At 52.9% G+C, this 25,251-nt stretch overlaps 10 protein-coding genes across 10 annotated transcripts; 5 read left to right on the top strand and 5 right to left on the bottom strand.

Moving 5' to 3' along the window:
- Positions 1-122: 122 nt before the first annotated feature.
- CTAM01_15417 (uncharacterized protein) lies at positions 123-1,390 on the bottom strand (the record flags this gene model as incomplete). The annotated part of the gene is made up of 4 exons (XM_060531414.1): positions 123-170; positions 278-842; positions 893-974; positions 1,036-1,390. The coding sequence occupies 4 exons, from the start codon at positions 1,388-1,390 to the stop codon at positions 123-125; spliced, it is 1,050 nt and encodes a 349-aa protein (XP_060374016.1).
- Positions 1,391-1,885: 495 nt separating this feature from the next.
- On the bottom strand, positions 1,886-3,755 carry CTAM01_15418 (uncharacterized protein; the record flags this gene model as incomplete). Its single annotated transcript, XM_060531415.1, has 5 exons — positions 1,886-2,248; positions 2,309-2,508; positions 2,568-3,004; positions 3,073-3,377; positions 3,465-3,755. The coding sequence occupies 5 exons, from the start codon at positions 3,753-3,755 to the stop codon at positions 1,886-1,888; spliced, it is 1,596 nt and encodes a 531-aa protein (XP_060374017.1).
- A 482-nt stretch (positions 3,756-4,237) lies between these two features.
- CTAM01_15419 (dihydrodipicolinate synthetase) lies at positions 4,238-5,360 on the bottom strand (the record flags this gene model as incomplete). The annotated part of the gene is made up of 3 exons (XM_060531416.1): positions 4,238-4,673; positions 4,747-4,839; positions 4,906-5,360. The coding sequence occupies 3 exons, from the start codon at positions 5,358-5,360 to the stop codon at positions 4,238-4,240; spliced, it is 984 nt and encodes a 327-aa protein (XP_060374018.1).
- A 748-nt stretch (positions 5,361-6,108) lies between these two features.
- CTAM01_15420 (aldo/keto reductase) lies at positions 6,109-7,533 on the top strand (the record flags this gene model as incomplete). The annotated part of the gene is made up of 7 exons (XM_060531417.1): positions 6,109-6,177; positions 6,243-6,389; positions 6,460-6,564; positions 6,657-6,941; positions 7,023-7,078; positions 7,148-7,293; positions 7,355-7,533. The coding sequence occupies 7 exons, from the start codon at positions 6,109-6,111 to the stop codon at positions 7,531-7,533; spliced, it is 987 nt and encodes a 328-aa protein (XP_060374019.1).
- Positions 7,534-8,139: 606 nt separating this feature from the next.
- Positions 8,140-9,462, top strand: CTAM01_15421 (mandelate racemase/muconate lactonizing enzyme domain-containing protein; the record flags this gene model as incomplete). Its single annotated transcript, XM_060531418.1, has 4 exons — positions 8,140-8,315; positions 8,370-8,479; positions 8,533-8,644; positions 8,715-9,462. The coding sequence occupies 4 exons, from the start codon at positions 8,140-8,142 to the stop codon at positions 9,460-9,462; spliced, it is 1,146 nt and encodes a 381-aa protein (XP_060374020.1).
- Positions 9,463-9,627: 165 nt separating this feature from the next.
- On the bottom strand, positions 9,628-12,386 carry CTAM01_15422 (uncharacterized protein; the record flags this gene model as incomplete). The annotated part of the gene is made up of 11 exons (XM_060531419.1): positions 9,628-9,734; positions 9,791-9,841; positions 9,892-10,324; positions 10,382-10,439; positions 10,501-10,655; positions 10,720-10,795; positions 10,851-11,004; positions 11,061-11,950; positions 12,011-12,075; positions 12,147-12,264; positions 12,325-12,386. The coding sequence occupies 11 exons, from the start codon at positions 12,384-12,386 to the stop codon at positions 9,628-9,630; spliced, it is 2,169 nt and encodes a 722-aa protein (XP_060374021.1).
- A 1,865-nt stretch (positions 12,387-14,251) lies between these two features.
- Positions 14,252-15,781, top strand: CTAM01_15423 (uncharacterized protein; the record flags this gene model as incomplete). The annotated part of the gene is made up of 1 exon (XM_060531420.1): positions 14,252-15,781. One exon carries the CDS (start codon positions 14,252-14,254, stop codon positions 15,779-15,781), a length of 1,530 nt encoding a protein of 509 aa, XP_060374022.1.
- A 141-nt stretch (positions 15,782-15,922) lies between these two features.
- CTAM01_15424 (uncharacterized protein) lies at positions 15,923-16,942 on the bottom strand (the record flags this gene model as incomplete). Its single annotated transcript, XM_060531421.1, has 2 exons — positions 15,923-16,825; positions 16,907-16,942. The coding sequence occupies 2 exons, from the start codon at positions 16,940-16,942 to the stop codon at positions 15,923-15,925; spliced, it is 939 nt and encodes a 312-aa protein (XP_060374023.1).
- A 1,672-nt stretch (positions 16,943-18,614) lies between these two features.
- On the top strand, positions 18,615-22,363 carry CTAM01_15425 (calcium-translocating P-type ATPase; the record flags this gene model as incomplete). The annotated part of the gene is made up of 2 exons (XM_060531422.1): positions 18,615-21,224; positions 21,278-22,363. The coding sequence occupies 2 exons, from the start codon at positions 18,615-18,617 to the stop codon at positions 22,361-22,363; spliced, it is 3,696 nt and encodes a 1,231-aa protein (XP_060374024.1).
- A 965-nt stretch (positions 22,364-23,328) lies between these two features.
- Positions 23,329-24,505, top strand: CTAM01_15426 (fungal cellulose binding domain-containing protein; the record flags this gene model as incomplete). Its single annotated transcript, XM_060531423.1, has 4 exons — positions 23,329-23,409; positions 23,493-23,633; positions 23,693-24,379; positions 24,452-24,505. 4 exons carry the CDS (start codon positions 23,329-23,331, stop codon positions 24,503-24,505), a joined length of 963 nt encoding a protein of 320 aa, XP_060374025.1.
- Between the last annotated feature and the right edge of the window lie 746 nt (positions 24,506-25,251).

Raw genomic sequence — 25,251 nt, forward strand, 5'->3', positions numbered from 1 at the left:
CCCGAACACTAAGGTACACCGAGGTGAAGAAGACTAGAACACCAAAGCAACTCTATTATTCTCACAAAACGTGGCCAAAACTCTAAGTAGCATGACCATCCCAAGACTATGTGACTCTGGGATCAGAAGATGGCAACGGCGTTGGGAGGGCTGGCAACACCGCCCGGAACCTACAGGTGGAAACAAATCATCAGTACGCTTTTTCAAGGCGAACATGCCCTCCAACATGAGTAATGCAGAAGAACGAACCGGAGAAGAACCAATGTTCAAGACTTACCTTGAGCGGCACGCTGCTCACAAAAAAGGTCCATCTTCCCAGCTCCTGACACGTCGAACTCAGAGCTTCGAGATCAAACATCTCCCCAATGGGCAATCCCCAACCTCCCAGCAGCCATTGATGCAACAAACCACCGCCCTGCATCTCCTCCTCCCACGCCTCGCCCTTCCACACGCCGCCGACAGCCGTATGCGGACCCGCGATGGGCGCCCTCTCGAAACTCGGCGCGTCGCCCGCCACGGCCGCGAATCCCGTCTCCCATATCCAGCGGAGCACGTCTTTCGTGGGCTCGAGACCGAGAAAGTCCGGGCTGGCGCGCGCCGCGACGGCCTTTTGCGCGGCGTCGTCTTTGGCGTTGTAGCCTGCCGTGAACCCGGAGCGGATGAAGAGGATGTCGCCCGGCCGGAAGGTGATGTTTTGCTCGGCGGCGATCTGTTGTAGGTGGGTGAGGGAGATGTCGCTGCTGGTGAAGGCATCGAGGGGCAGGGCGTGGCGGGCGCAGAAGCTGGCGTAGTCGAGGAGGACGCCGCGGCCGACGATGCCGCCCTTTTCGACCCAAGCTGCGCTATAAGTCAGTCACCAAATGAGGATGAATGCACGGTTTCGAAGGTCAACTTGCCGTCTATGCCAATGTTTTTTGGGTTATCCAGGTCATCTTGGGTCGTGTTGTTGTAGTATCGCTTGGCTTTCTGGTACCCTTAGGTCATTACAGTTAGTGAGTGATATGGCTCACTTATTAGCAGCCTTCAGTTGAGTACCATAGTGCCTGAAGCCGTCCCACTGGCTGCTACATTGCGTGTTAAAGTGCAAGATATCATCATTGACGGTCCTCTTCTCGCCACTCGGATGAGCTCGGTTGACGAGTCTAGACTCAAATGGCGCCCGATCGAAGCTTGGCTGAGAGGGATTATTCAATGACCAATCCAGTGATACTCGTTGGCCAGTTCGAATCTCAGATGCTGCCGCAGCGGCCACGACTGCGGGGGTGAGAAGGTTCAGCGCCCCTAAGCGGTCATCTTTGCCGTACAGACCCCATGCGTTCCCAGGCGGCCCAGCAGGGTCTAGGGGGAGAGATGAAAACGGTGGTCTTGCGGGAGTCGCAGAAGATGACATGATGAATACAGTGTGAATGCCAGGGCGTTGTAGTTGATGCTGCGATGAGTCTTGGTGAGCGCAATGAGAATTGAGTGAGGTGTGGTGAAGGTGAAGCCGCGCAGACTTTAGCATTTAGCTGTCGGCGCCAAATGCACCGGCGTCGGCAGCGGTTCAGTACGTCCGAATTAAAACCGCGCCTTTGCGGGGATCATTATCCGTTATTAGTGAGTCCACGATATTACTCTTCAGCACGCGATGCATCTCACTCTAGCTGCAAGTGAGTTGAGCAAGCTATCATGCGAATGGCTTGAGACGCTGATACTTACTTTACGTAGTTTGAGGAACTTTGGCTAGGGCAATATCTGTGATTATTACGCCATAGAGTGTGGCAATGCTACGATTTCGAGACTAACATGAACCCCAGCTTCAGTGATCTAAATTGCTCCCAGACCGCACACTCACAGCGCAAATCTTGTGGCAGAACGTCTCTGAGTCAGCAGACCTGACACTTGATCAGTAAATGTACCGAAAGTTCAAGTTCTCACGATCCGTCAAATCCCCAAACGCCGTCGCATCCAGATCAACCTCAGCGACTTCCCCCTGCATTCTGTCCCGCCTATCATTTTCCCACTTGAGCAGAAACCGCAGTGTAATCACAACCACAACCTCAAGCAAGTGAGCGACAATCATACTCCAAATACCCAACTCATACTTGGGCGCCTGATTTGACTTGTAGAAGAAGGGACCCGCGATGTTGCCGACGCAGTATCCCAAAAACAGGCACGCGGAGGTGACCACCTTTTTGGTATGTCCAGCAATGTTGGCGGTTTGGAGTGAGAGGAGAAGTACGAATGAGGCGTTGATAGAACCGGTTAACTTTGGTTGAGGCTTGTTAGCATGGTGCATGTCGGGAGGTTCACTTGCGGGAGAACTCACGTAGTAGCAGATTAGCCTGCCGACCTGCTGGTCATCAGGGACAAAGCGGAGACCAAACGCCCCAGCGACGTTGGGTAATAAGAAGAGCACCAGCACGAAGCAGCGGTTATTTGGCGGCAGCCTGTCGTTGATGAAGACGCATGCTAGGATGGCGATGAAGATGATGGCTCCGTATGGAATTTGAAGGACCGCCGTGATCACTTGACAACGGCATGTTAGAATTTCGTCATAACTGAGCGGTGAGGAGGTTTTGACTTACACGTCGAAAACTTGAAGCCCTTGATAATCAGAGTTCCAAAATTAGACGTCCCCCCATTCACAATCGCCTGCAACAGGGCAATCATGAAGAAAAAGTACAGCTTGTAGTCCGTGAACGCCTCGCGCACCTGATAGAGCTTCAGCGTTTTATTCTCCACGCCAGTCTGATTCTCGCGTAACCGCTCGACGATGATCTTCTTCTCGCGGTTTGTAAGCTTGCTGCTCGTGATGGGGTTATCCGGCAGGAACACGGCAATGACGATGCCCCACGCGCAGCACAGGGTGCCGACGATGATGAACTCATACTTCCAGGACGCCAGCGCGCCTTTGATGTTGCCGATGCCGTAGCCTAGGAGGCCGCCAAGGGCGATGCCGACGCCGTTGGCGGTGTACCAGAGCCCGATTTTGATGGGTTGCTCTCGGCGGGTGTACCACATGCTGAGATCCGTTAGCGTCATTCGACGCGGAAGATAATCTAAATTGACAAAAGGCTGGGGCCTGCAGACCTGGTGATGATCATAAAGGCAGGGTCAGCGCACGCTTCTGCTGCTCCGCTGATGGTACGAAGTGCGGCTAAAGCTCCAAAGTTGGGTGCCGCAGCTTGGAGCATAAGAAAAGTACCCCAAGCAAAGATGTTGAGGCCGAGATACTTTGCAATAGGGAACTTCTGCAGCATGAAGTTTGTAGGCAGAGCCCAGATCAGAAACCCAAAGTAAAAGATTGATGATAGCCAGCTATACTCGGTGCCCTTGAGGTTGAGATCACTCTGAATACCAAAGATGGCAGCGTACGAGAGGGTGGTTTTGTCAATCTGCCCAGGTTAGACATGGATCTTGGTTACCATAAACAAGCCTTTTGGGGGCGGTGCTTGGCAGTAGGACTAGGCACTTTGACTTACGTAGAAGAAGACGTAGCAGACTGAAATATATGGAAGAATCATCCAGTCTACCTTGCGGACTAGTCGTCGCTCCTCCTCCGGATCGATGGATTCGTGCACATCGCCCATGTTATCGAAGAGTGCCAAGGCAACATCCCCACCAGTCTTGGGAAGCTTGAATTCATGAGGGTCGCCTTCTTCCATGGTCTCAAATTGGGACGCACTCGGCTTGAGCTCGTCGATGCCGTGCCCTATAGTCTGAGGCCCGGAAGGCTGCATATCGGCACGTTCGGAGGAAAGGTTGGTAGACATTGCAGACCGGTCAACGTATCGATACCAAAGGGCTGGGGTAAGAGGTTGACATCGTCAAGTTAAGATTTCAAGGTGGTCATCATATTTCCATATATACAAGCGTAGATAGGTCGACGCATTCTCCCAACAGACTACACCTCATCTACAGAGGCCTAGTCCGCAAGCAGACAACCACTCGCACCAGACTTCTCACATCTCGGATAGACGGCGTCAGAGAAGCCGTGGGGAAACGTGGAGGGACAGCGTTAGAAAGGAGGATCATGGGGAATAGACCGGCCACTGCACTGGGTTCATCGGCATCAAGGTCCATTAGGCGCAACGCTACCATGAGACAGAAATAAGCACGCGAAACAAGCAGTGTGCTTTTCCGTGGCACCGAAATAGTGCCTGACGGCTAAGCCAAGCTCTCAATATCTGGTATCATGGCCAATCATGTAATTCGTAAGCTCCCAGCTCCAACTCATCTAAACCACTAGTGTATCTCACAAAGAGTCCTCAATCTTTTGAATATCCGAAAACAAGAGCGAATCCAACGCCTTGAAAGTACCCTCATCCAAGCGTCCCTTGAGCGGCAACCGCCCGCCCTCGAGCGCGCCGAAGCCGGCCTTGCGGATGATACCCTCGCGGATACCAATGATGCCCGTCTTGCCGATAAAGTCCTCGGCGCGGCTGACGGCGTACTGCAGGCGCTGCACCTCCTCGAGGGTGGCCTGGTCGACGGGGCGCTTCTCCGCCAGGCTGAAGAGGCGCGAGACCGTCTTGGGGTAGAAGGCGGCGAGGCCGTCGATGACGCCCGCGGCGCCGAAGAGGACGATGGGTGCGAGCTGTTGGCCGAAGCCGCTGTAGACGCGGAACTTTGAGTGGTCGATGCGCGGGTCGGAGGAGACTTGGAGGTGGAGGGAGACGTTTCCATGGGACCTGGGGATTTGGGGGATCGCGTTAGAAGGGCTCTTGAGGTAGAGGCGGAGTAAATCTTTGTGCATTAACTTACATCTTGCAACCGACGATCTTGGGGTGTTGGGCAAGGTCCTTGTACGTGTCGGGCTCGACGAGGACGTTGTTTGTGACGCCGGGGTAGTTGTATCTAGGCCGCATCAGCACGAATATCATCTCGCGCGCGCACACCGTAATTAATAATTCCAAAACTCACACAAGGATAGGCAGAGGGCTCTTGTCAGCGACGACAGTGTACCACTCTTTGATGTTCTCCTGGTTCGCGGCGGTACCAAAGTATCCGGGAACAAGCACCAGACCCCATTGAGCGCCGGCCTTTGCGTAGTCGTCGAGCCACTCGAGAGTCTCGTCGATGCCGTTGGTCAAGACGCCGGCCATGATAGGGTAGTCGGGGAAACCGGCCTCCTCGAGGCCCTTCTTGACGCCGGCGACGAGATCGTGACGCTCGGCCTTGTTCAGGTGGATGGCCTCGCCGGTCGAGCCGAGGAGGACTAGGCCGCGGATGCCATTCTTTGCGAGGTAGACGCTGTGCTTCACTTGCGTGTCGATGTCGACCTTGGGCTGGAGGGCGCCTGCGGAATCAGAGGCGGAGTGGAAGAAGGTTGGGACTGGGACGAAGACGCCCGTGGGTGGTACTCTAACGTCTGCCATTGTGATGTGTATGTGTGTTTGTGAGTGAGGAAGAGGGAAGAATTAGGTAGCTAGAGGTTGTGAGAGACTGACTTCACTTGAGAGAGACTTGGGGGATTGAGGTTGACGATTCTGGGTATCACGATGCTGCAATGTTCTTCCTTTGGTCGCGAGGTTTTTGTTAACCCCTCGTTGGAATTTACGTTCACGATGGAAAACGTGTCAGACCCGGTCTCGGTGCCCCTCGGCAATCCCGCGAGGGACTTGTTCGATGGCGTTCTCGGGGTGTGATGACGCGGGGGTGGGGGCAAGTTGCGCCAAAGAAGACCACCGAGCGGGGAACACCCCGACACCATCCCGTCTGGACCGTCTCTAGCAACTTTAGTCTCAAGGGGTTTTCTTACGAACGGGTCCCGGCTATCGGACGTCGTCTTGCTTGACGGGAGCCATGCAGAGTTAAGTGGGGGGAGAGAAGACGGGAGGAAAAGGCCGGAAAAAGAGGTTTACATAAGGCCAATTCCGTGCCAACGGACCGTGTTAGACACCCCTCATTGTGTGATGCGGAAATCTTGCAGGCGAGATGGGAGTGACGACAGCCTCAAATTGGGGATATAAGAGCTCTTCAGAAATTTGTTATTTGTGTTAGGAGTGACATATGATAGACCAAAATAACCCACGCGGATAACTGCACTTTTGTCTCTAACTTTCGTCCGTACAATTACATCCGATCACGGAAGCATCACCGCAGTTACTTACTTGCTCTACAACAATGACGTTAGCTCAGTCTTTCAAGCTTCTTTCGGGACACGAGATCCCAGCAGTTGGCCTGGGCACCTGGGTGAGCATTTTGAAGCCGTTCAGCTAGCATTGAATTCTCATCTGATTAATCATGTAAATCCGTAGCAATCCAAGCCCAATGAGGTCAAAAACGCCGTTGAGCATGCCCTCAAGTCGGGGTACCGCCACATTGACGCGGCAGCCGTCTACGACAACGAGAAGGAAGTCGGCGAAGGTCTCAAGGCTTCTGGCGTCCCAAGGAAAGATATTTTTGTGAGTTTCATCATCCTTCTACTTCCTGGATCGGGTATCAGATGGCTGATTCTTGTCCCTCTCCTCCCAGGTCACCAGCAAGCTTTGGAACACCCACCACAAGGCAGAGGATGTTGAGACCGCACTAGACATTACCCTCAGCGACCTGCAGACTGACTACGTTGACTTGTACCTGGTAAGCATCTTTTACCTTTTCTGTCATGCCTTACACCCATCCGTTCCCCCCTCTTGATCTGCCTCCCCTAACGCAAGAATGTCGTGCATTAGATTCACTGGCCCGTATCCTTCAACAAAAAGGACGATGCCACCCGGTTCCCCCTGCATCCCGTCACTGAGGCCGTCGACGTCATCGACGTCCCGGTGATTGAGACGTGGAAGGCAATGGAGGCCCTCGTCAAGAAGGGTAAGATCCGTTCCATCGGCGTTTCCAACTTCACCCGCGAGAAAATTGAGGACCTTTGGGACAAGGCCGAGATCAAGCCTGCGGTGAACCAAATTGAGGCGCACCCGTACCTGCAGCAGCCCGACCTCCTTGCCTGGTCCAAAGAAAAGGTGAGTCCAATTGATCCAGGCGGGAAAAATCTCCGATGTCGCATCCCCTTTCCAGGGTCGCTAATCTATTTGGAAATGCAGGGTATTGTGGTCACGGCGTACAGCCCCCTCGCTAACAACATTTACAACCTGCCTCGGTGAGTGCCCAGCAGATACCCGTGTTTCTTCCGAGAATTGTCTAAAGTGCATGGACTAATTCGCATCAGTGCCGTTGACGACCCCGCCATCGCCGAGTTGGCCAAGTCCCTCGGTAAGGAGCCGGCGCAACTCATTATCAGCTGGTCTGTCCAAAGAGGCACCGTGGTGTTGCCCAAGTCCGTTACTCCCTCAAGAATCGAGAAGAACTTTGAAGGTACGTGATCATAGGAGCTGGTGTCGATACTTGCTATCTGACAGACACTGACTTTAACTAGTGTTTGAGCTCCCCAAGGACGTTTTTGAGAAGATCAACGCCTTGGATAGGAAGCACCGCTACAACTTTCCAGCCCGCCTCGGTCAAGACATCTTTGGCGAGTCGGACCCGGAGACGCTGAAGAAGGCGGTAGAAACTTGGGTGGCACAGCAGAAGAAGATTAGAGCGGGCCAAGCATAGACACGAAATAATAGATATTGTGAAATTCCCATGAGAATAAACTAGTATCCGTAGCGTTGTAATCTCAATTTGATAGAACCGGGGATAGATCTTCAGAACTTCCGCAAGCCACCAATAACTTGCGAACCGGCTCGGTGAACCTTTTCCGTCCGTCACCCCCCGAGTATCCTCACCGAGCGGAAAAGCCTACACCGAAGACCCCGCACCACCCCTCCATACCCTGGCAATAGACTCGGGTGGTGGTGTACCGAACCCCGCACACCTCATCCCACCCTTCTCCACCACTGCGTCTTGCCGGGTAATGCCCATGTTCCCTTCTCCGACGGGGGAGGGATATGCGATTCGGAGGCGGATCGGGAGACGAGAGGCGGCTGAGGAGGCGGGTCGGAGAGGTTCCGGACTTCAAGCCGACTTTCCCGTCATTCAACTCCGTCAAGCTCCGCTTTGTGGTGGTAATATCAGCTCACGATTGCCTCAAGTAAGCTGGTTGAAGCGTCTATCAGAGTCAACCAAAGCTGTCAACCTTGCCTTTTCCCGCAAACCTTGATTCCTCATAGACCCTTACGAAAGTTCGCATACGTCATTGGCAGCAAGACTCCAGTCACCATGGGTAAAATCGCAAAGATGGAGTACTTCCGAGTACCACCCAGGTGGTTATTCGTGAAGATCACCGATGAGGCGGGCAACGTCGGCTGGGGTGAAGCATCTCTTGAGGGCCACACTCAAGCCGTGGAAGGCTGTCTCGACGCCTGGTTTGAGAGGTACTCGGGCATGGAAGCTGAGTATGTCGGCCTACTTACCTAGCCATTGAATTTCACATTGCTAATCCTAAGAAGTGATATTGAGCACATTTGGCAAATGTCGTGGCGGACAACCTTTTACCGTGGCGGTCCAGTCTTCATGAGCGCGTTGGCAGGCATCGACATTGCCTTGTGGGATCTCAAGGGTGAGCAGGCTTGATACGGCCTTATGTACGATGCTGTGACTGACAGTCAACAGCGAGAAAGCTGGGCCTGCCAATTTGGCAGCTTCTGGGAGGAAAGGTCAGAGACAAGCTCAAGGTCTATGCATGGATTGGTGGTGACCGACCAAACGACGTGGAACAGCAGGCGTAAGTGAACAAAACCACCGACCGCCCCTTCAGACGCAGCCTTGCTAATTCCATTTTCTACTAACAACAGACGAGCCCGCAAGGAACAGGGATTCAAAGCCGTCAAGATGAACGGCACAGAAGACCTCGGCTGGCTCGACTCCCCCGACGCCCTCGACGCAGCCGTCGAACGCGTCAAGGCCGTAAAAGCCCTCGGCATGGACGCCGGCGTCGACTTCCACGGCCGCGTACACAAGCCCATGGCCAAGCAACTCGCAAAGGCCCTAGAGCCGCACCGCCCGCTCTTCATCGAGGAACCCCTGCTATCCGAGCACCTGGGCGGCATCAAGGAGATCAGCCACCTCACCTCGATCCCGATTGCCCTCGGCGAGCGTCTACACAGCCGCTGGGACGTGAAGCCGTTCCTCGAGGCCGGGTGTGTGGATATTCTGCAGCCTGATATTTCTCACGTCGGTGGAATTTCCGAGATGCGAAGGATCGCGGCGATGGCGGAGGCGTATGATGTTGCGCTGGCGCCGCATTGTCCGCTGGGACCGATTGCATTGGCTGCGAATGCGCAGGTTGATTTTGCGTCGCCGAACTTTGTGATTCAGGAGATGAGTTTGGGGATTCATTACAATAGCACGGGCCAGGACCTGACGAGTTATACTCATAACCCGGAGGTGTGGAAGGTTACGGATGGCTATATTGATCTTCTTACTGGGCCTGGCTTGGGTATTGAGATTGATGAGGCGCAAGTTCGTGAGTTATCTAAGGACGCGAAGGCTTGGGTCAGCCCTGGATTCATTGGACCTGGTGGAGAGATCAGAGAGTGGTAGATGATCATGTAGAGCAAATTCTCGGAATCCAGTATATACGTTGACCAAAGTCACCGGGCCACATTCATTGTTATTGAGTCGTGCACAGATCTGGTGAACGCCCTCTGAGGTAAAGTGGAATGAAATTTATGTATCATTCAAAGTCACTGATACTACGTAGCCTCCTTAGGGTGCTTTTTGCAGTCCCTCTTGCTTGACAACCCATCCGGCTCCTTCAGGGAAGCCGGGTGCGTCGCCGTCTGACCCTTGCCAGCCAGCGGCCATGTATGCGACTAGTGATTGTCAGTTTACAGAATTGCTCAAGGCAGATGTCAGGTTTAAGACTTACCTGCATATAGAAACCCAGCGTTTCCGGGCATGAAAGGGGGAGGCGTGCCACCTGTGTCAATTATCAGCGACGATACGGGCGTCGGAGAGGGTTTCACCGACCATCTCCACCGCGAATAGCATAGCCGGCATCGTCAAACTTCCAGTAATCATAGGCCGTCAAGTGTTGAATGGCCCTTTCCGGGTTTCCGATCCTCGCCGAGTTGATAGCCAGTACCGGCCGTCCCCAGCCCCGGATCTTCTGATCCGTCCATACCTCCCACACCTTGTCCGCCGTCTTGAGCGCGACATCGGGGTCGACGGCCGGGGTATCTGGCAGTATCCCCTGCATCATGATGAGACTGCGCGGGTCTCCATTGAGAGCTGGGTCTTGCCACCATGTGCTGTTCAAACCCTCGTACACCGCGTATAGACCGTCGACTTGAGGCGGCGGAGCAAGGTTCTCGGCTACTTCTGTCCACTTTTCGGGGACCGTCTGACCTAATCTCTTCTTCCACTCGCGGGCGACATCAAGTCCGTATCTCCAATATGCGATCTGTATCGATGTAAGGTGGAAGCTTTAGTGAATTAGCTGGGTTCATAACGTCCTTACCTCGTAGGCTAGATTCAGCGTCTGTGAAGGTGGTGTATTCTCAGTTACACCGTATGATCTGGGAGTCTCATGATGAGCATATAGTGCTACAGTCTCACCTGCAAGAGAACGAGACTTACGGTGGACCCAAGTCATAGTGCCCTGAGGTTTCGTTCTTCCAGGCATACGATGCCAAATAGTCAGCAGTCGCCGTCAAGACTGCATCCCATTGCTTGAGTGTGTCATCGGTCGGTGAAGACTGATACGCAAGTTCTGCCAGGTACATAGGGTGAGGCTATCTTGTCAGCAAAGATGCTTCTTTGTGAATTTGCGCTACGTCAGGAAATTGGAGACAGTACCTGTTGCCATAGTAAAAGGCCATTGATTCCACCAGGTGAACTGACACCCGTTTCTAGCTCCGTCATCTTGGGCCACCTACAAGCACTGTCAGATCGTAGGTCTACCAGTTCTACAATCGAAGCGAGCCTACCTGGCCCCATCCCACCCTTGTGCTTTCGCTCTTGCAAGGGAAGATGGGAGTAGCGTCTCGTAGATCTCCGGGAATATGTTGTCGAAATACTTCTTTCGTCCCCATGTCACCCAGTGGGTATTGTGCCAAATGACCATTTCCATGTGAAATTTACCTGCCAGAATCAGCTTCGAAATCCTCTTCGAATGGGACATAAGTGGACAGACGCACCGTACCACCCATTGTTCATCAGTCCACTCTCCTGAGGTGATTGACCGGATGCTGCACTATTAACGCGGACATGATATTGCGATAGAATGATGCGTCTCTGCAACTCTGTAGCATTCGGGTTCGATGATAAGGTCAGGTCGACGAAGCCGCCCTCGTTCCAGTAGTCGTGCCATTCAGCGATACTTTCCTTTTGAACATCAGCCGGGGGCCTGGGATCCTGCTTCTGGGGTGAAAAGTCCGCAGTAAATGTCAAAGAAGTAGAACTCTGGTTAGTACCACCGACAGAAGAAAGCGTGTATCGATGAGCGTTGACCTTATCAGAGCCCTCTGGTTCATCCCGCGAGAGGTCAAGAGGCGCTTCATGAGGCCAGCGCAGATTGACAAAGTAGCTCGTCTCCTGCAACTCATGATAAATGTGAGCCAGGTCGGATCGTCCACAACTATTGACGATTCGAGTCGTGTGGTTCAACGGGAAGTCGTACACGCCGGCAAAGACTTCGTACTTGTACTTTGTCGTGTGGATAGGCGGGTACGGGAAGTCGAGCTCGATGGTCAAATCGCCAGAGGACACGAGGTCCGATTCAATTTGGAATGTGACGGCGTCGGTTGCGAAGTCGCCCTGTGTGACCACCTCAACAGCCTTGCTGTCCACTTTGAAAGTCGAGGTGATGATACCGCTCCAGAGGTCCAGCTCTTGTCTTGGTTCAGAAATGGCTGCTGCCGATAGCGTCTCCCCCTTGTACTTCAGACCGATTCTGCCCAAGTTGATGCGATTAGGGTTCCCGATGAGCCATTGCGAGACTTGCGGGAGCCTGGAGTCGGGGATGTCGTAGGAAACGTTTCGGCCATGGGTCAGCATAGGGACGCCGGTGTAGTCGCTTAGCTGTTCGCTGTGGGTGTACCTAGTCTCAGCATTTTATCCTGTTCAAGATCCTCGCGGTATGACAAACCCATTGGTTGGAAGCGAATCATTGTGCCAGGCCCAGCTCGAAAGCGTATTGAAGGGCAGGAAAGTCTGTCAAAGTTTGCAACTTCAGCTTGAATGCCTTGAGGTACACACGCTGTATGTTCGCAGTTGATACTCACCTGCATGCCCGTGTTATCGACATTGAAGGCGAAATTGCCATTGCCAACTTGCAATGGCGTGGTGTTGTTATCGATCAAGCTTTTGCGGACAACATTGAATTGGGACACAACACGCTGTCTTAGTCAGATGTGTCAGTTGAACGGTGGCCTGACAGACATTTAGTAGAGATGTACATACCGGTCGATGTTTGCCAAGGCGACCACCGGCAGTAAGGTGGTGCACAGAAGTGTCAAAATCATCTTGCGCACTCCGATCCAGAGTATTATGTGTGCAAGTCTGAGGTCCAAGAGACTTTCAAGCAAGTGTTCAAATTATCTAGCAAACATGGCAGAAGCGGCATCTTGTAGCAATTTACCCGGAAGAATTACCAGCTTGGATTCCTCCACACGGAGGACGATCCGGATCAACTGGGGTGCTTAGATGCATGTTCTTCCCCTCAATCCCATGGTTCTGGTAAGTGACGTCGGCGTGCTTGGTTACGCGATGAATTAGCCCGAGATCTCTAGGAAGGATGAATTCAAAAAGGAAGTTCAACTGTAGTGATTTGCAGGGCGCTATAAAGACATCCGGAGGTGATCTGCAGAGAAGTGCGGAGGAAACGCGACCTAAACGTTCACCCTGCTTCTACCCCAAATTGTACCTAGCAAGCCGCAAGGTAGCCCACTGTGCGGGTTTGCGGGGAAGCCTGTCGCCGTTGTATTTACAATAGGTATCAAAGTTTGGTCATCTTCTTTCGAACCATGAGTCTTGGTCTGATTTTTGCATGGATCAGGGTTATTGAAGGCACTTGATCCACACATCAACATCTTCATGATATGACAAGAGAAACCTTTGAGTGAGATGGATTGCCAAGCTTCCAAAAAGTATTCCAATAAAAAAGGCTCAATTCTCTGATTGAAGTGTCGTCTTGAGTTATCACTCCAAGCACGGAAACTTCAATTCTGATGCGCAACTAAGTTTCCACTGATGACCGTTGTCAACTAACTTTCATAATAATCGCTAGAGTTCCCTATGGATGTAGAGATCATGGATGCGACGGACCATAAGCAATCTCACTAAAGCTCGAATTGAGAGAAGAAAGAATGGAAAGAAGCAGTCATCTGTGTTACTGTGTAGTCATGAATTGGTAGGCTTGCACCTTCCCGCTCCTGTTGAAGCTTGTATGTTGCTTTTCATTGGCGTACTTATCCAGATTAGACTGAACTTATTACCACGCTCTAAATCTTGCGATGACACTCAGATCTATCAAAAAGTCTGTCTCAGAAACTTGAGAAAAGTGCTATCAACTCTTTTTACAACTGTCCAAAAGGTGGAGCGGAAGAAAGAGTAGGTCCCTGTAATGCAGACATTTCTGAGGGATTGACACGAGTTGAGACCGGATCTAGTATGGGCAGCTCCTTCACAAATCACGAACACAATCGCTACTAGTAAACACTGTCCCGAACTCAAGGAATTTGCTCTTTCCATTTCTCTCAAATTCAGTCTCTACACTTTTACGGCACTGCCTGTTTCGGTCACCTTTACTCAAAGTGCATGGCCTCTAGTGATACCCGTACATCGATGGAAGCACCCTGCAAGGTTTGGTTACAGCTTCCGATCACATGCAATGGGGTCAAATGCCATGAGAGAGAGTCGCATCCTCCATTGGCTTCAGCCCCGCCCAGAAAATGACTATCTACTCGAGGATGATGCCGAGTTCGTCGTGCGCGCAAGAATCGCCGCTGGTCCGACAAGGAGAACATGATCATCTGGTGGTTCCTGGACCAGGATGGAAGCTTCTTCCTAGATCATGATCCCACCCCTGGCATGTGCAAATGCAGCTAGCTTCAGCCACTAATCTGGGGATCTGGTGGAACTCGTGGAGAGTTGCAATTGAACCTCGGCACTCGGGCACAGTTGCCGATCTCCCGACGTCAACCGACGGTCTTAGCGCAGCTTTCACCTGCTCAGGAGAAGCTCTCCGGACAAGGAACATTGTCCGTAGCATCTGAAATCCATCCGCCCGGGCTCAAGCAACGTCCTATTGAAAGCCCTTGAATTCCACTGTCATCTCATCTCTTGAAGCCAGTAATTCTCAGAATCGACCCCCAGCTCCCCATCGGAAATGGTCACCGTTGCAAAGAACGCGCCACGTGGCGCAACCAGCGCGCCGCGACAGTCGCTGACCATTGTCGATAACCGCACTGGCAAGTCTTACGAGCTGCCCATTACCAGGAACTCCGTGTTGGCTACGGATATCAAGAAGATCAAGGCCGCTCGCGGCGATGACCGCGCGGAGGATGAGACCGACCAGGGTCTCCGAGTCTACGACCCGGCCTACATGAACACCGCAGTGGTCCAGAGCAACATCACCTACATCAACGGCCAGGAGGGCATCCTCCGGTACCGCGGCTACCCCATCCAGCAGCTTGTCAACAAGTCGCATTTCTTGGAGTCAGCGTTCCTTCTCATTTACGGCGAGCTGCCGACAACGTCACAGTACAACAAGTGGCAAGATGAGATTATGCACCACACCTACATCCATAGCGATATCGAGGGCATGTTCAAGTCGTTCCGCTACGACACACATCCCATGGCCATGTTGCAAGCCTCCTTCTCATCAATGGGTGCCTTCGCTCCCGAGTCGAACCCGAGTTTGCAGGGCCAGAAGCTGTACACCAACGCGGCTTCAGGCGACCTCGAGGCCCTCAAGATGCTCGACAAGCAGATCCTCCGCATCATCGGAAAGGCGCCCACGGTAGCCGCTGCCTCATACCGCATGCGCCAGGGCAGACCCTTCAACCGCCCGGCCCAGGGACTCAGCTACACTGGCAACTTCCTCTACCTGCTCGACCACCTGAGCGGGCACGAGTACCAGCCTCACCCCGTTCTGGAGCGCGCCCTCGACGCGCTCTTCATCATCCACGCCGACCACGAGGTCAACTGCTCCACCGCCACGGTCCTGCAGGTCGGCTCAAGTCTCGTCGACCCATACAGCGTCGTCTCCGCCGGCTGCGCCGCGCTCTACGGCCCTAGCCACGGCGGTGCCAGCGAGAGCGCGATCCGCATGCTGATGGAGATCGGCAGCCCCGAGAACGTGCCCGCCTTTATGCAAAAGGTCGAGAAGCGCGAGCGCGTGCTCGTCGGCTTCGGCCACCGCGTCTACAAGAACGTCGACCCCCGTTCGACTGCCATCCGGCAGCTGGCCGAGGAGGTCTTTGCGGTTACAGGCCGTAACCAGCTCCTCGACACGGCGCTGGAGCTTGCAAAATATGCCCGTGAGAGCGAGTTCATGAAGAAGCGTAACCTGTACCCCAACGTCGACTTCTACTCTGGCCTCATCTACCAAGCCATGGGCTTCCCGCTTGACTTCTATCCAGTGCTGTTTGCCGTGCCCCGCTGCGTCGGATGGTTGGCACACTGGAGGCAGCAGATGCTGCAAAAGGGCGGCGTCAAAATCTGGCGCCCGCGTCAGTTGTACATTGGCGAGGGAGAGCGAGAGTACGTTGACGCGGAGAAGAGGCAGGAGAAGAAGAGCAAGACTGTGTTTGATGAGCCTGTTCAGGTCAGTCACGGTGGTGACAGCAAGAGGAATGAGCTTGCTACGTTCAAGGATGAGATGGGACATGCCTGGAGGGGTCGCTCGAAGCTTTGAGGCGATTGCTTTCATTTTGGTTCGGAGGCGTACGGATTAAGGATCTTCAGACTGGGTTTAGGATTGAAGCCATACATGTTCGATTAGGAAGACTGTCACAATACGATCACATCTCTATTGACTCATTTCTCAACTGATTACCTAGATCATACCAGCCTGCTGAGCCGCCTTCCTGAGCCCATCCTCAATTTCCTTGTTGCTCATTGTTTTCAACCCGACCTTGTCGTTCCAACTCATCTCTTGGAAGCTTTCGCTACCCCCATAACCCTTCCCATACATCATTTGATAGTAGAAGTCAATCCAGACCGATCGATCACCTTCGGCGAACTTAGCCTTAGCATTCTGATAGACCTCCTCAACATCAAAATTCTGCACCTCAAACTTCTGCCCCGTCACCTTCTCCGCCATCTTCGTCAACTGCTTCTCACTGACCGCCGCGGAGTGAATATACAACGACTTATTTTCAGCCTCCTTGTACAATCCCCCCTCATCACGCAAGACCTTGGCAATCGTCTCGGCGACATCCGAAATCTTTGTAGTCCCAATCAAGTTGTCGCCGCCATTATGATACTTTGCTGTCTTGCTCCGGAAATTCGGACCCAACCCACCAAAGCCAAGCACAAGCTCGAAGAAGGGACCGTTGTTTACACTCATCCAGCTCGACTTATTGTCGTTCTCGGTAATTTTCTTAATGAGGTAGCGTCTGGCGCGAACCTTGTCAACGACGATGGGCAGACCCTCGGCGAGCGGCGAGTCTACGTTGGTGCTGTACTCGGAAGGGACGATACGCTTCACCCCGGCAGCTACAGCAGCGTCGATCCACGGCTTCTGATTCTCCAGAACGATTGGGTCCGGCGCAGCTGAGATGACGGCGTCCTGGCCTTGGAAGGCTGTAGTGAGAGCACTGACGTCATTCAAGTCGAGTTTGACAGACTTGACTCCGGAGGGAACGGTCTTGGTGGAGTCGGAGCGTTGGATGGCAGTGACATTGAACCCGGACTGAAGCAAGGCCTTGGCTATTTGAGAGCCCATCTGGCCCGTCGCCTGAGGTCGGGAGCTTTAGCATTCGATCATAAACCTACTACTCTAAGGGAGGCTCCCATGCCTAGTGAGGTCCGGACTTACGCCGATGATGGCAATGTTACGGATTGGGGAAGACATTGCTTATGAGTCCAACTGAAACAAGAGTCAATGCCGCTGACTGAAAATTTGAAGATGCTGCAACGTATTTGCAGCTTGAATGGTGATGTGATGATGTCGATATTCAAGATTGCGGCTATCATAAGGTACGTCGTGCTCCAGGTTTCATCGCCTAGTATGCGTGCGGCCGAGCGCTAGTGACCACAATGTCCAGTCCGAGCGGACAACGCCAATTCATTGTCCGAGGCCGATTAGCTGCATAACATGAAGATATCGGTATGGCCAGAATGGTGTATTTCCAATGCTTAGCGAATCACAAGTCTGAAGTCAGAATAATGAAGGACCCAATTCATGCGTAAAAGACATTGAGCAAGATTATGCGAGCTAGAAGGTCTCGCGAACGAAGCATGTATGCTGATTCTAGTCCTCAAGCTTAGGATCACTTCTTTTCTCTGCTAAATTGCGTGCGCTTGAAGCAGAAGATGAGCATCGTTAAGCTGCTCACGTGTATCAAAGCTATGCATATGTCAAATGAAACCTTAGGTCAAAGTCGACAAGAAATAACATCTGCCCTAGGATTTTACTCTTCATCCGAGTCCTTTTTCTTCGTTCATTGACGAGATCGATTGAGTTTGGCCTCAGCAGCCCAGTATTCCATGTTACTCAATCTCACTGAACCGAAACCTTATGATGACTAGTTTCAGTGAGCTTATTTCGATGTTGCCTCTGTAAGCCACCATGAGCTCAGGCTAAATAGGAGCGAATCTCTGACTTCAAGTGGTAGGAAGCAGAGCGCTTCAGTCTACTTTACTCAAACGACTTATACACAGTACCTCAAATTGACTCGATTGAATCAACACAAATATTGTACAGCACCCAAGAACAAAACTACGAAACGAAACATCGTGCAAACAAAACCCTGAATGATGTCAATGGGGCAAAGCCAAGTCTCTCGCTAGACACGCCAAGGCGCTTATGAGCCGAATAGCCGCTGACATAACTGGGCCAAGTCAACTTTTGAGGCCAGACGTTCCCTGCAACTATCCACATCTCCTTCGCATCCTCCGAAGAACACAGCCACGCCGACACCGAAAAGACGGCGTCAAAGTGCCCCGGATGACCACCGCGAACGGCCGAAGAGTCACCCAAGACCACACATCTCCGCTTCATTCGCGCCCGAAGGCCATCTCAAGAGGCGAACATCCCCGGACTCACCGATGTCCACGTGCCGTTCGCCGTACGGTTGCAAACAAAATCCAATTCAGTTGCCTAGCGGGTCGACCCCCGAAGCCCGTTGATCTCCACATCCCCCACGACCCAAGGCCACAAGGCTTGTGCAACGAGTCCTAGTCCCAGACATCGTCCAACCCACCCCGACCAGTCAACTTCCTCATAGCGTGCCGAGAAGCCTTGGATTTCTCTCGGCACGAATGTGAGGTTCGCCAAGATGCAATGACGCGGCTCTCAGATCCGTGCCGTTGCCCCAAAGGTCGGCTCCAGATGACCATAACATATTACCAACTGTTGTTCCCCCCTGCTGATCATGGAATTATGGACATTCTGGCGCTGCGTGTCTCTGTTTTTCTACTCGTCAATTCTTGCCATTTTTGAGACCTGACCTTGAACATCTGTCTGTCGTCACGCCCATCGCTGTCCAAACAAACCTTCCTCTGGCGACTGGAGACACAAGACGATGACTGACGAGATCACGGCCGCCGCGCCGCGTCAGCCAGATACAGGCCAGGCCCCATCACAAGACCCCTTCAGCAAGCAGTTCGCACAGCAGCTGGAGGACAACTCAAAAGAATTGGACCTCCGCGATGATACTGTCATTGAGAACAACAGATTCGCGTTCACGCCGACGCAACTCCACAAGCTGATCACAGCGCGCAACCTATCAGCACTGCGACGCTTTGGTGGTCTTCCCGGCCTCGCGGCTGGCTTGCGGACAGATCTCGCCGCCGGGCTCAGTGTAGACGAGACAAGCCTCGATGGCACAATATCGTTCGAAGAAGCTGTCGCCGCAGGAGAGGCACACCGGGCTGCCGCAATCACGCCTCAACCTCCGACAACACAACACAAGCACGGTATCAAGTTGGACCTAGACCTGATCCAACATGAGGCCCAGGGCTATACAGACCGGAGACGTATATATGGCGAAAACAGGCTCCCGAAACGAAAGCAAAAATCGTTTCTGAGGCTTGCATGGATCGCGTTCAACGACAAGCTCATGTTCCTCCTCACGATCTCAGCTACGATCTCTCTGGCGCTTGGTATCTACGAAACGGTAGATGCATCCGATGACGAGCCGAACATCCAATGGGTCGATGGTGTCACCGTTGTTGTAGCTATTCTGGTAATTGTGTTCGCCAGTGCTGCTACGGACTGGCAAAAGAACGCCAGGTTCGCTAAGCTCAATGAGAGGAAGGAGCAGAGAGATGTCAAAGTCATCCGGTCCGGCAAGACACAAAACATCTCTGTATACGACGTGCAGGTTGGAGAAATCATGCACATTGAGACTGGAGATGTCGTTGCCGTCGATGGAGTACTTGTTCAGGGCTCCGGTATCCAGGTCGACGAGTCCTCCCTCTCGGGCGAGTCTGAACTCGTGCACAAGAACGTTCCCAGCGAGAGTGATATCCGCAACCGAAAAGCTCACAGATCTTCGGCCACTGACCCCTTCATCCTCAGCGGCACGACAGTCTCCGGTGGTGTCGGTGCGTACCTCGTGACATCGGTAGGAACCAACTCGACGTATGGCCGGACCTTGATGTCGTTGAGAGAAGACGTCGAGGAAACTCCTCTGCAGCAGAAGCTGGGAAAGTTGGCAAAGCAACTCATTACGTTTGGTGCGATCGCCGGTATCATCTTCTTCCTCATCCTGTTTATCCGCTTCCTCGTTGGGCTCCCAACCATGAGAGGAACTGCCTCTGAAAAGGCCGAGACCTTCTTCAAACTCTTGATCCTAGCCGTCACTGTCGTCGTGATCACCGTGCCCGAAGGTCTAGCCCTCGCCGTCACCCTTGCTCTTGCTTTTGCCACGACCAGAATGCTCAAGGACAAGAACCTCGTCCGCCTCATCCGTTCCTGTGAGATCATGGGTAATGCCACATGCATCTGCTCAGATAAGACGGGAACATTGACACAGAACAGCATGACGGTCGTCGCTGGCAGAATCGGACTTCATGAACGTTTCGGTGACGCGCCAAGAGAAATCAGCAAGGACGATGTGAAGAAAGACCTGAGCACCGATGATGCCTCGGACCAGGAACACCCCAAAGCCTTGCTGGAATCCTTGAGCGGTGATGTGAGAGCGCTGATGAAGAATAGCATCGCGCTGAATACCACGTCATTCGAGAGCGATAATCCGAACGATGCTTGCTTCGTGGGGACGAGCACCGAGACTGCTCTGCTCAGGTTCAGCCGCGAGTTCTTTGCCATGGGGCCACTTAGCGAGGAGAGGGCAAACAACGAGATTGTCGACATGTTCCCTTTTGACGCGTCGCGGAAGTGGATGGCGATCATGTCAAAGCTGCCCGGTGGGAAATACCGACTTCTCGTCAAAGGGGCGGCCGAGGTCGTCTTTGACCAGTGCACCAACGTCCTCAAGGAACCGAAGACCGGCCTCTCCGTGCAGCGTGTCACGATCGAGATACGAGATGACCTGCGATCGACGATTCGCGAGTACGCCAAGCAGATGCTCCGACCTATTGTCATCGCCTACAAAGACGTTGACGCACCATTTGAAAACCCAGATGACCCCGACTCCATCAAATTCGAGAAGCACTTTGCCGACATGACGTTCATCGGCGTTTTTGGAATTCGTGATCCCCTTAGACCCGAGGTCCTCGACTCCGTGCGTCAGTGCCAAGAGGCCGGGGTGTTTGTGCGAATGGTCACCGGAGACAACCTTCTGACGGCAAAGGCTATCGCATCAGAGTGCGGCATCTATTCAGCCGGCGGCTTGGCTATGGATGGGCCGACGTTCCGGAAGCTGACCCCCGCCCAGCTGGATCTGGTTATTCCGCGGCTCCAGGTGTTGGCGAGATCTAGCCCGGAAGATAAGCTCCTGCTCGTATCCCATCTGAAAAAAATGGGCGAGACGGTTGCTGTGACTGGCGATGGCACCAATGACGCGTTGGCTCTCAAGGCGGCGGATGTAGGCTTTGCTATGGGCATCCAAGGAACCGAGGTTGCTAAAGAAGCTGCGTCTATTATTCTGCTCGACGATAACTTTGCCTCGATTGTGAAGGCGTTGGTATGGGGTCGCACGGTGAATACAGCTGTGAAGAAGTTCCTTCAAGTAAGTGAGATCTGGGTTTTGAGTCAAAGCAAGGTGCGCTAACAGACTATCAGTTCCAATTCACAATTAACATCACTGCTGGCACTCTGACTGTTGTCTCCGAGTTGGCAGGAGACTCCATTTTCACCGTCGTTCAACTGCTCTTCATCAACCTCATCATGGATATCTTCGCCTCGCTCGGTCTGGCCACCGATTACCCCTCACCAGACTTCCTCAAACGCAGGCCGGAGCCACGTACAGCACCCATTGTGAATATTACAATGTGGAAGATGATCCTAGGCCAGGCAATCTACCAGCTTGCAGTCATGTTCACTCTCCACTACGCAGGAGACCAACTCTTCCACCCCACCACAACCGCGGAGCGCGAAGCACTGCAGACTATGATCTTCAACATCTACGTCTGGATGCAATTCTTCAATCAGCACAACTGCCGTCGTGTCGATAACAAGCTCAATATCTGGTACCAAGGCGTCCTCCGGAACCCCTGGTTCATCGGCGTGCAATGCGCCACCTTGGCCGGGCAAATGATCATCATCTGGAAGGGTGGCCAGGCCTTCGACACCCGCCCCCTTAATGGTGCGCAATGGGGTTGGTCGATGCTGTTTGGTGTCCTTGTCATTCCACTGGGCGCTTTGATACGGCAGATACCGGATGAGTACGTCTACGGCTTCTTCCAAGCCATTAAGCGAGGCTTCCTCGGCACGGTACACGTCCTTTCCAAGGTTCTCCCAACGAAGTGGCGGAAGAAGGCCGAGGAGGAAGTCGAGGACATGGGGGCGGCGCAGAGCTGGGTACTACAGACGGGCGCGGCGCTGCTGCGGCCGATGAACTATGAATGGGGCAGCTCGACCCCACCGCCAGGCTCCAAGCTTGCGGGAAGGGTGTCGAGTATACCTGCTGCACAGAGAGAGGCTCTGATTCGTGCTGCAAAGGCGGGCACTGGAGACAATGAGATTGATGTGCCTGCGCTCATCGATGCGGCGCGTTGCGCCAAAGTGGAGTTGTCTTATGGCCTAGAGGTCCATCCAGATACTTTGGTGGAGGACCCGATCTTACTGACTTCTATTGGGGTTGATGGGAAGAAGTGCCCGCCGAGCCAGGATCCGGAGATCTTGCGGTACCTACAGCGCCCGTCATGAAAGCCTGCGCTCCTTGGCTTTTGTGATTAATCATGTATTCATTGTAGAACATTCACATTTTGTTTCAGCCACTTCGCTCACGCGTTGACGGCTCAGAGGTCAGAAGTCCAGTACTGTTTTGTTTTCCCGGTGGGTGGCACATTAATATCATACCGACGCATGTATGCTCGTTCACGAAGTTATGTCAGATACCTAAAGCATGTTCGCTCAAATACCTTCAATGCTATGTGAAGCCTTTTGGTCGTCACATCTGGCTCGGGTGCTTCTCAACGTAACCGACTGCATCCTAGTAGTTGAAGATTACATCAGGTGAGATAGCCTTATTAGCATTTGAGAGACAAACAGCCTGATGATTGGGTTCCGAAAGAGCCGATCGCATCCTGCGTCGCATTGCGGCGATCACGGAAGGTATCAGGCCGGCGGGTTCTGCCGGTCAACCGGCTATATAGGCTCTGAAGTGCAACGATGTACTAGTTAAGACTTGAGTGCTACACCAATCTGGCAGGGCTTTGTGACTGGCCAATAATTTCGTGCGCCAGTATTGAATCCATGGGGCTATAGACATCGACTTTTGGCTCAATGAACATGCCGAGACGGCCTAGCCAGGGCGAGTAACCCACGTGGTGCACGAGTCATATAAGGAAGGGCCGGACTAATATCAATTATTCTCCATGAGTGCCAGAAGCCATTTTTGGGAGTTCCTTTGCATGAAGATGACAATGCTTCATGTTGGAAAGTTGGAGGAATGGGAATAGCACATACTGACGCCCGCCTCCCGCCTTGTATGCTGCATGCGTTCTATAAATAAGTAAGGGTTTATCAAGCAGGCAGGTTGGTATAGAAGTGGTTTCTGCCTGCAAAGATTTTTCATAACCTGATAGTCATTTGATCTCTTCGCAATCGAAATACACTTATTGAGCTCGAAGTCATCCGCGTCATCGTCTTTTCCATTCATCAAAGTAGCCATGAAGTGGAACACCTTCGCCGTGGTCGTAGCAATCGCGGCCAGAAAAAGCGCCGCTCATGCCACTTTCCAACAACTCTGGGTTGATGGAGTTGATATGATACGTCTCTACTTGCCTTAACAAGGGAAATGATACTTTGGCTGACCTTCTCTCACGGCTCGCAGTGTGCAAGATTGCCCCAAAGCAACTCGCCCGTTACCAATGTCGCCGGCAACGAAGTCAGATGCAACGTCGGCGGAACAAGCGGCGTAAACGCCAAATGCCCTGTCAAGGCCGGTGGAACGGTCACCATTGAGATGCATCAGGTAAAGCTAGTGCCCCTCTACGGCCCAGACAGATCGTCACTGACACAGGACCCAAACAGCAAAACGGCGACAGAAGCTGCAAGAATGAAGCCATCGGCGGCGCGCACTACGGGCCGGTCATAGTCTATCTCAGCAAAGTCGACAACGCCGCCACAGCCGACGGTTCTGCTGGCTGGTTCAAGATCTTCCAAGACGGCTGGTCCGCCAAATCCGGCTCCGGCTCCGGCGATGACGATAATTGGGGCACTAAAGATCTCAACACCTGCTGCGGCAAGATGGATATCCCCATTAGCAAAGATATCGCCGACGGAGACTACCTTCTCCGTGCGGAAGTCATTGCTCTCCATGCTGCCGGGCCTTCAGGCGGAGCGCAGCTCTATATGACGTGCTTCCAGCTTTCGGTCTCGGGCGGTACGGGGACGGCGAAACCCGCGACAGTCAGCTTCCCCGGTGCGTACAAGGCGAGCGATCCCGGAATCGCTGTCAACATCCATGCAAAGCTGTCTGGATATACGGTCCCCGGTCCTGCTGTCGCTTCGATCGGGACTACGAAGACGGCAGGTTCTGGATGTAGTGGTTGCGCATCTACGTGCGATGCTGCCAAAGGACCTGTCGGCACGGCGCTTCCTGTCTCACCTGTCGGTGGAGGAGGTACTTCTCCTGGCACTGGAAACCCGCCGTCATGTACTGTTCAGAAGTATGCGCAGTGTGGTGGTCAGGGTTGGACGGGATGCACCACCTGTGCCGTAAGTTACCACCTTCTCGTGTTCGAGTCCCATTTCCCGGCCTTTAAGCTAACGACTATCTACTCCCTACAGTCAGGTTCAACTTGCCAGGGTGTCTCGGCGCCATACTACTATCAGTGTGCTTAGTTGCCTGGTCCAAGAGTTTGAATGGTGACTCGGAACCTCCAAGGCGGGATCCTCTCTTGGGTGCACTTTAGTTGTTGTATGTATAAAGGAACTCCGAAAGCCATTAGTTCTGTTCGTTCTGTATTCAGAAAAGACGTCAAAGTTTTTTTTTTAGATTCTCAATTGACTTGAAACTCTGGTTGGTGGTAACTAAGCTAATAGATCTATGTTTATATACTCAGCAAACTGGCATGACAGGCAATGAGACACCCCAATTCACACCTAGATAATCGATCGCGCTTTCACGGTATCCCAGCCCTACCTAATTCCTTCTTTTTACAATGCGAGCGACTACCCCCTCCTGTCGTGCAAAGAAGGTGTTCCTTGTATGCCAAGTGGTCTTGTTCTGGTCGTAGAACTCGAACCTATAGTTCCACACAAGGTGAGGAGTGAGCTTGTGTAATTCGATGAGAGCAATGTTCTTGCCCAGGCAAGTGCGGGTGCCACCACCAAAGGCCATCATATAAGTCAACATACCCACTTCCTGGCACCCCCCTGTTTCTGGCACCACAAAAACGATGGGATCACAACCCAACCTCCTCATTACTATTAACTATTGATCCTCAACCACACCCACTACAATACAGCTGCCAGCCTCACTAGGGCATTCAGAGTCGCTGGATTCAGCCGTGATAACCTCCTTTTCACCCGCTTCGATTTGAGCCCGATGGATATCCCTGATGTTCGCGAACTTCGTATTGGGATCG

The sequence above is a fragment of the Colletotrichum tamarilloi genome, assembly GCF_030869305.1.
Source record: "Colletotrichum tamarilloi strain Tom-12 chromosome Unknown Scaffold_161.1, whole genome shotgun sequence".
In the NCBI taxonomy this organism is placed as follows: domain Eukaryota; kingdom Fungi; phylum Ascomycota; class Sordariomycetes; order Glomerellales; family Glomerellaceae; genus Colletotrichum; species Colletotrichum tamarilloi.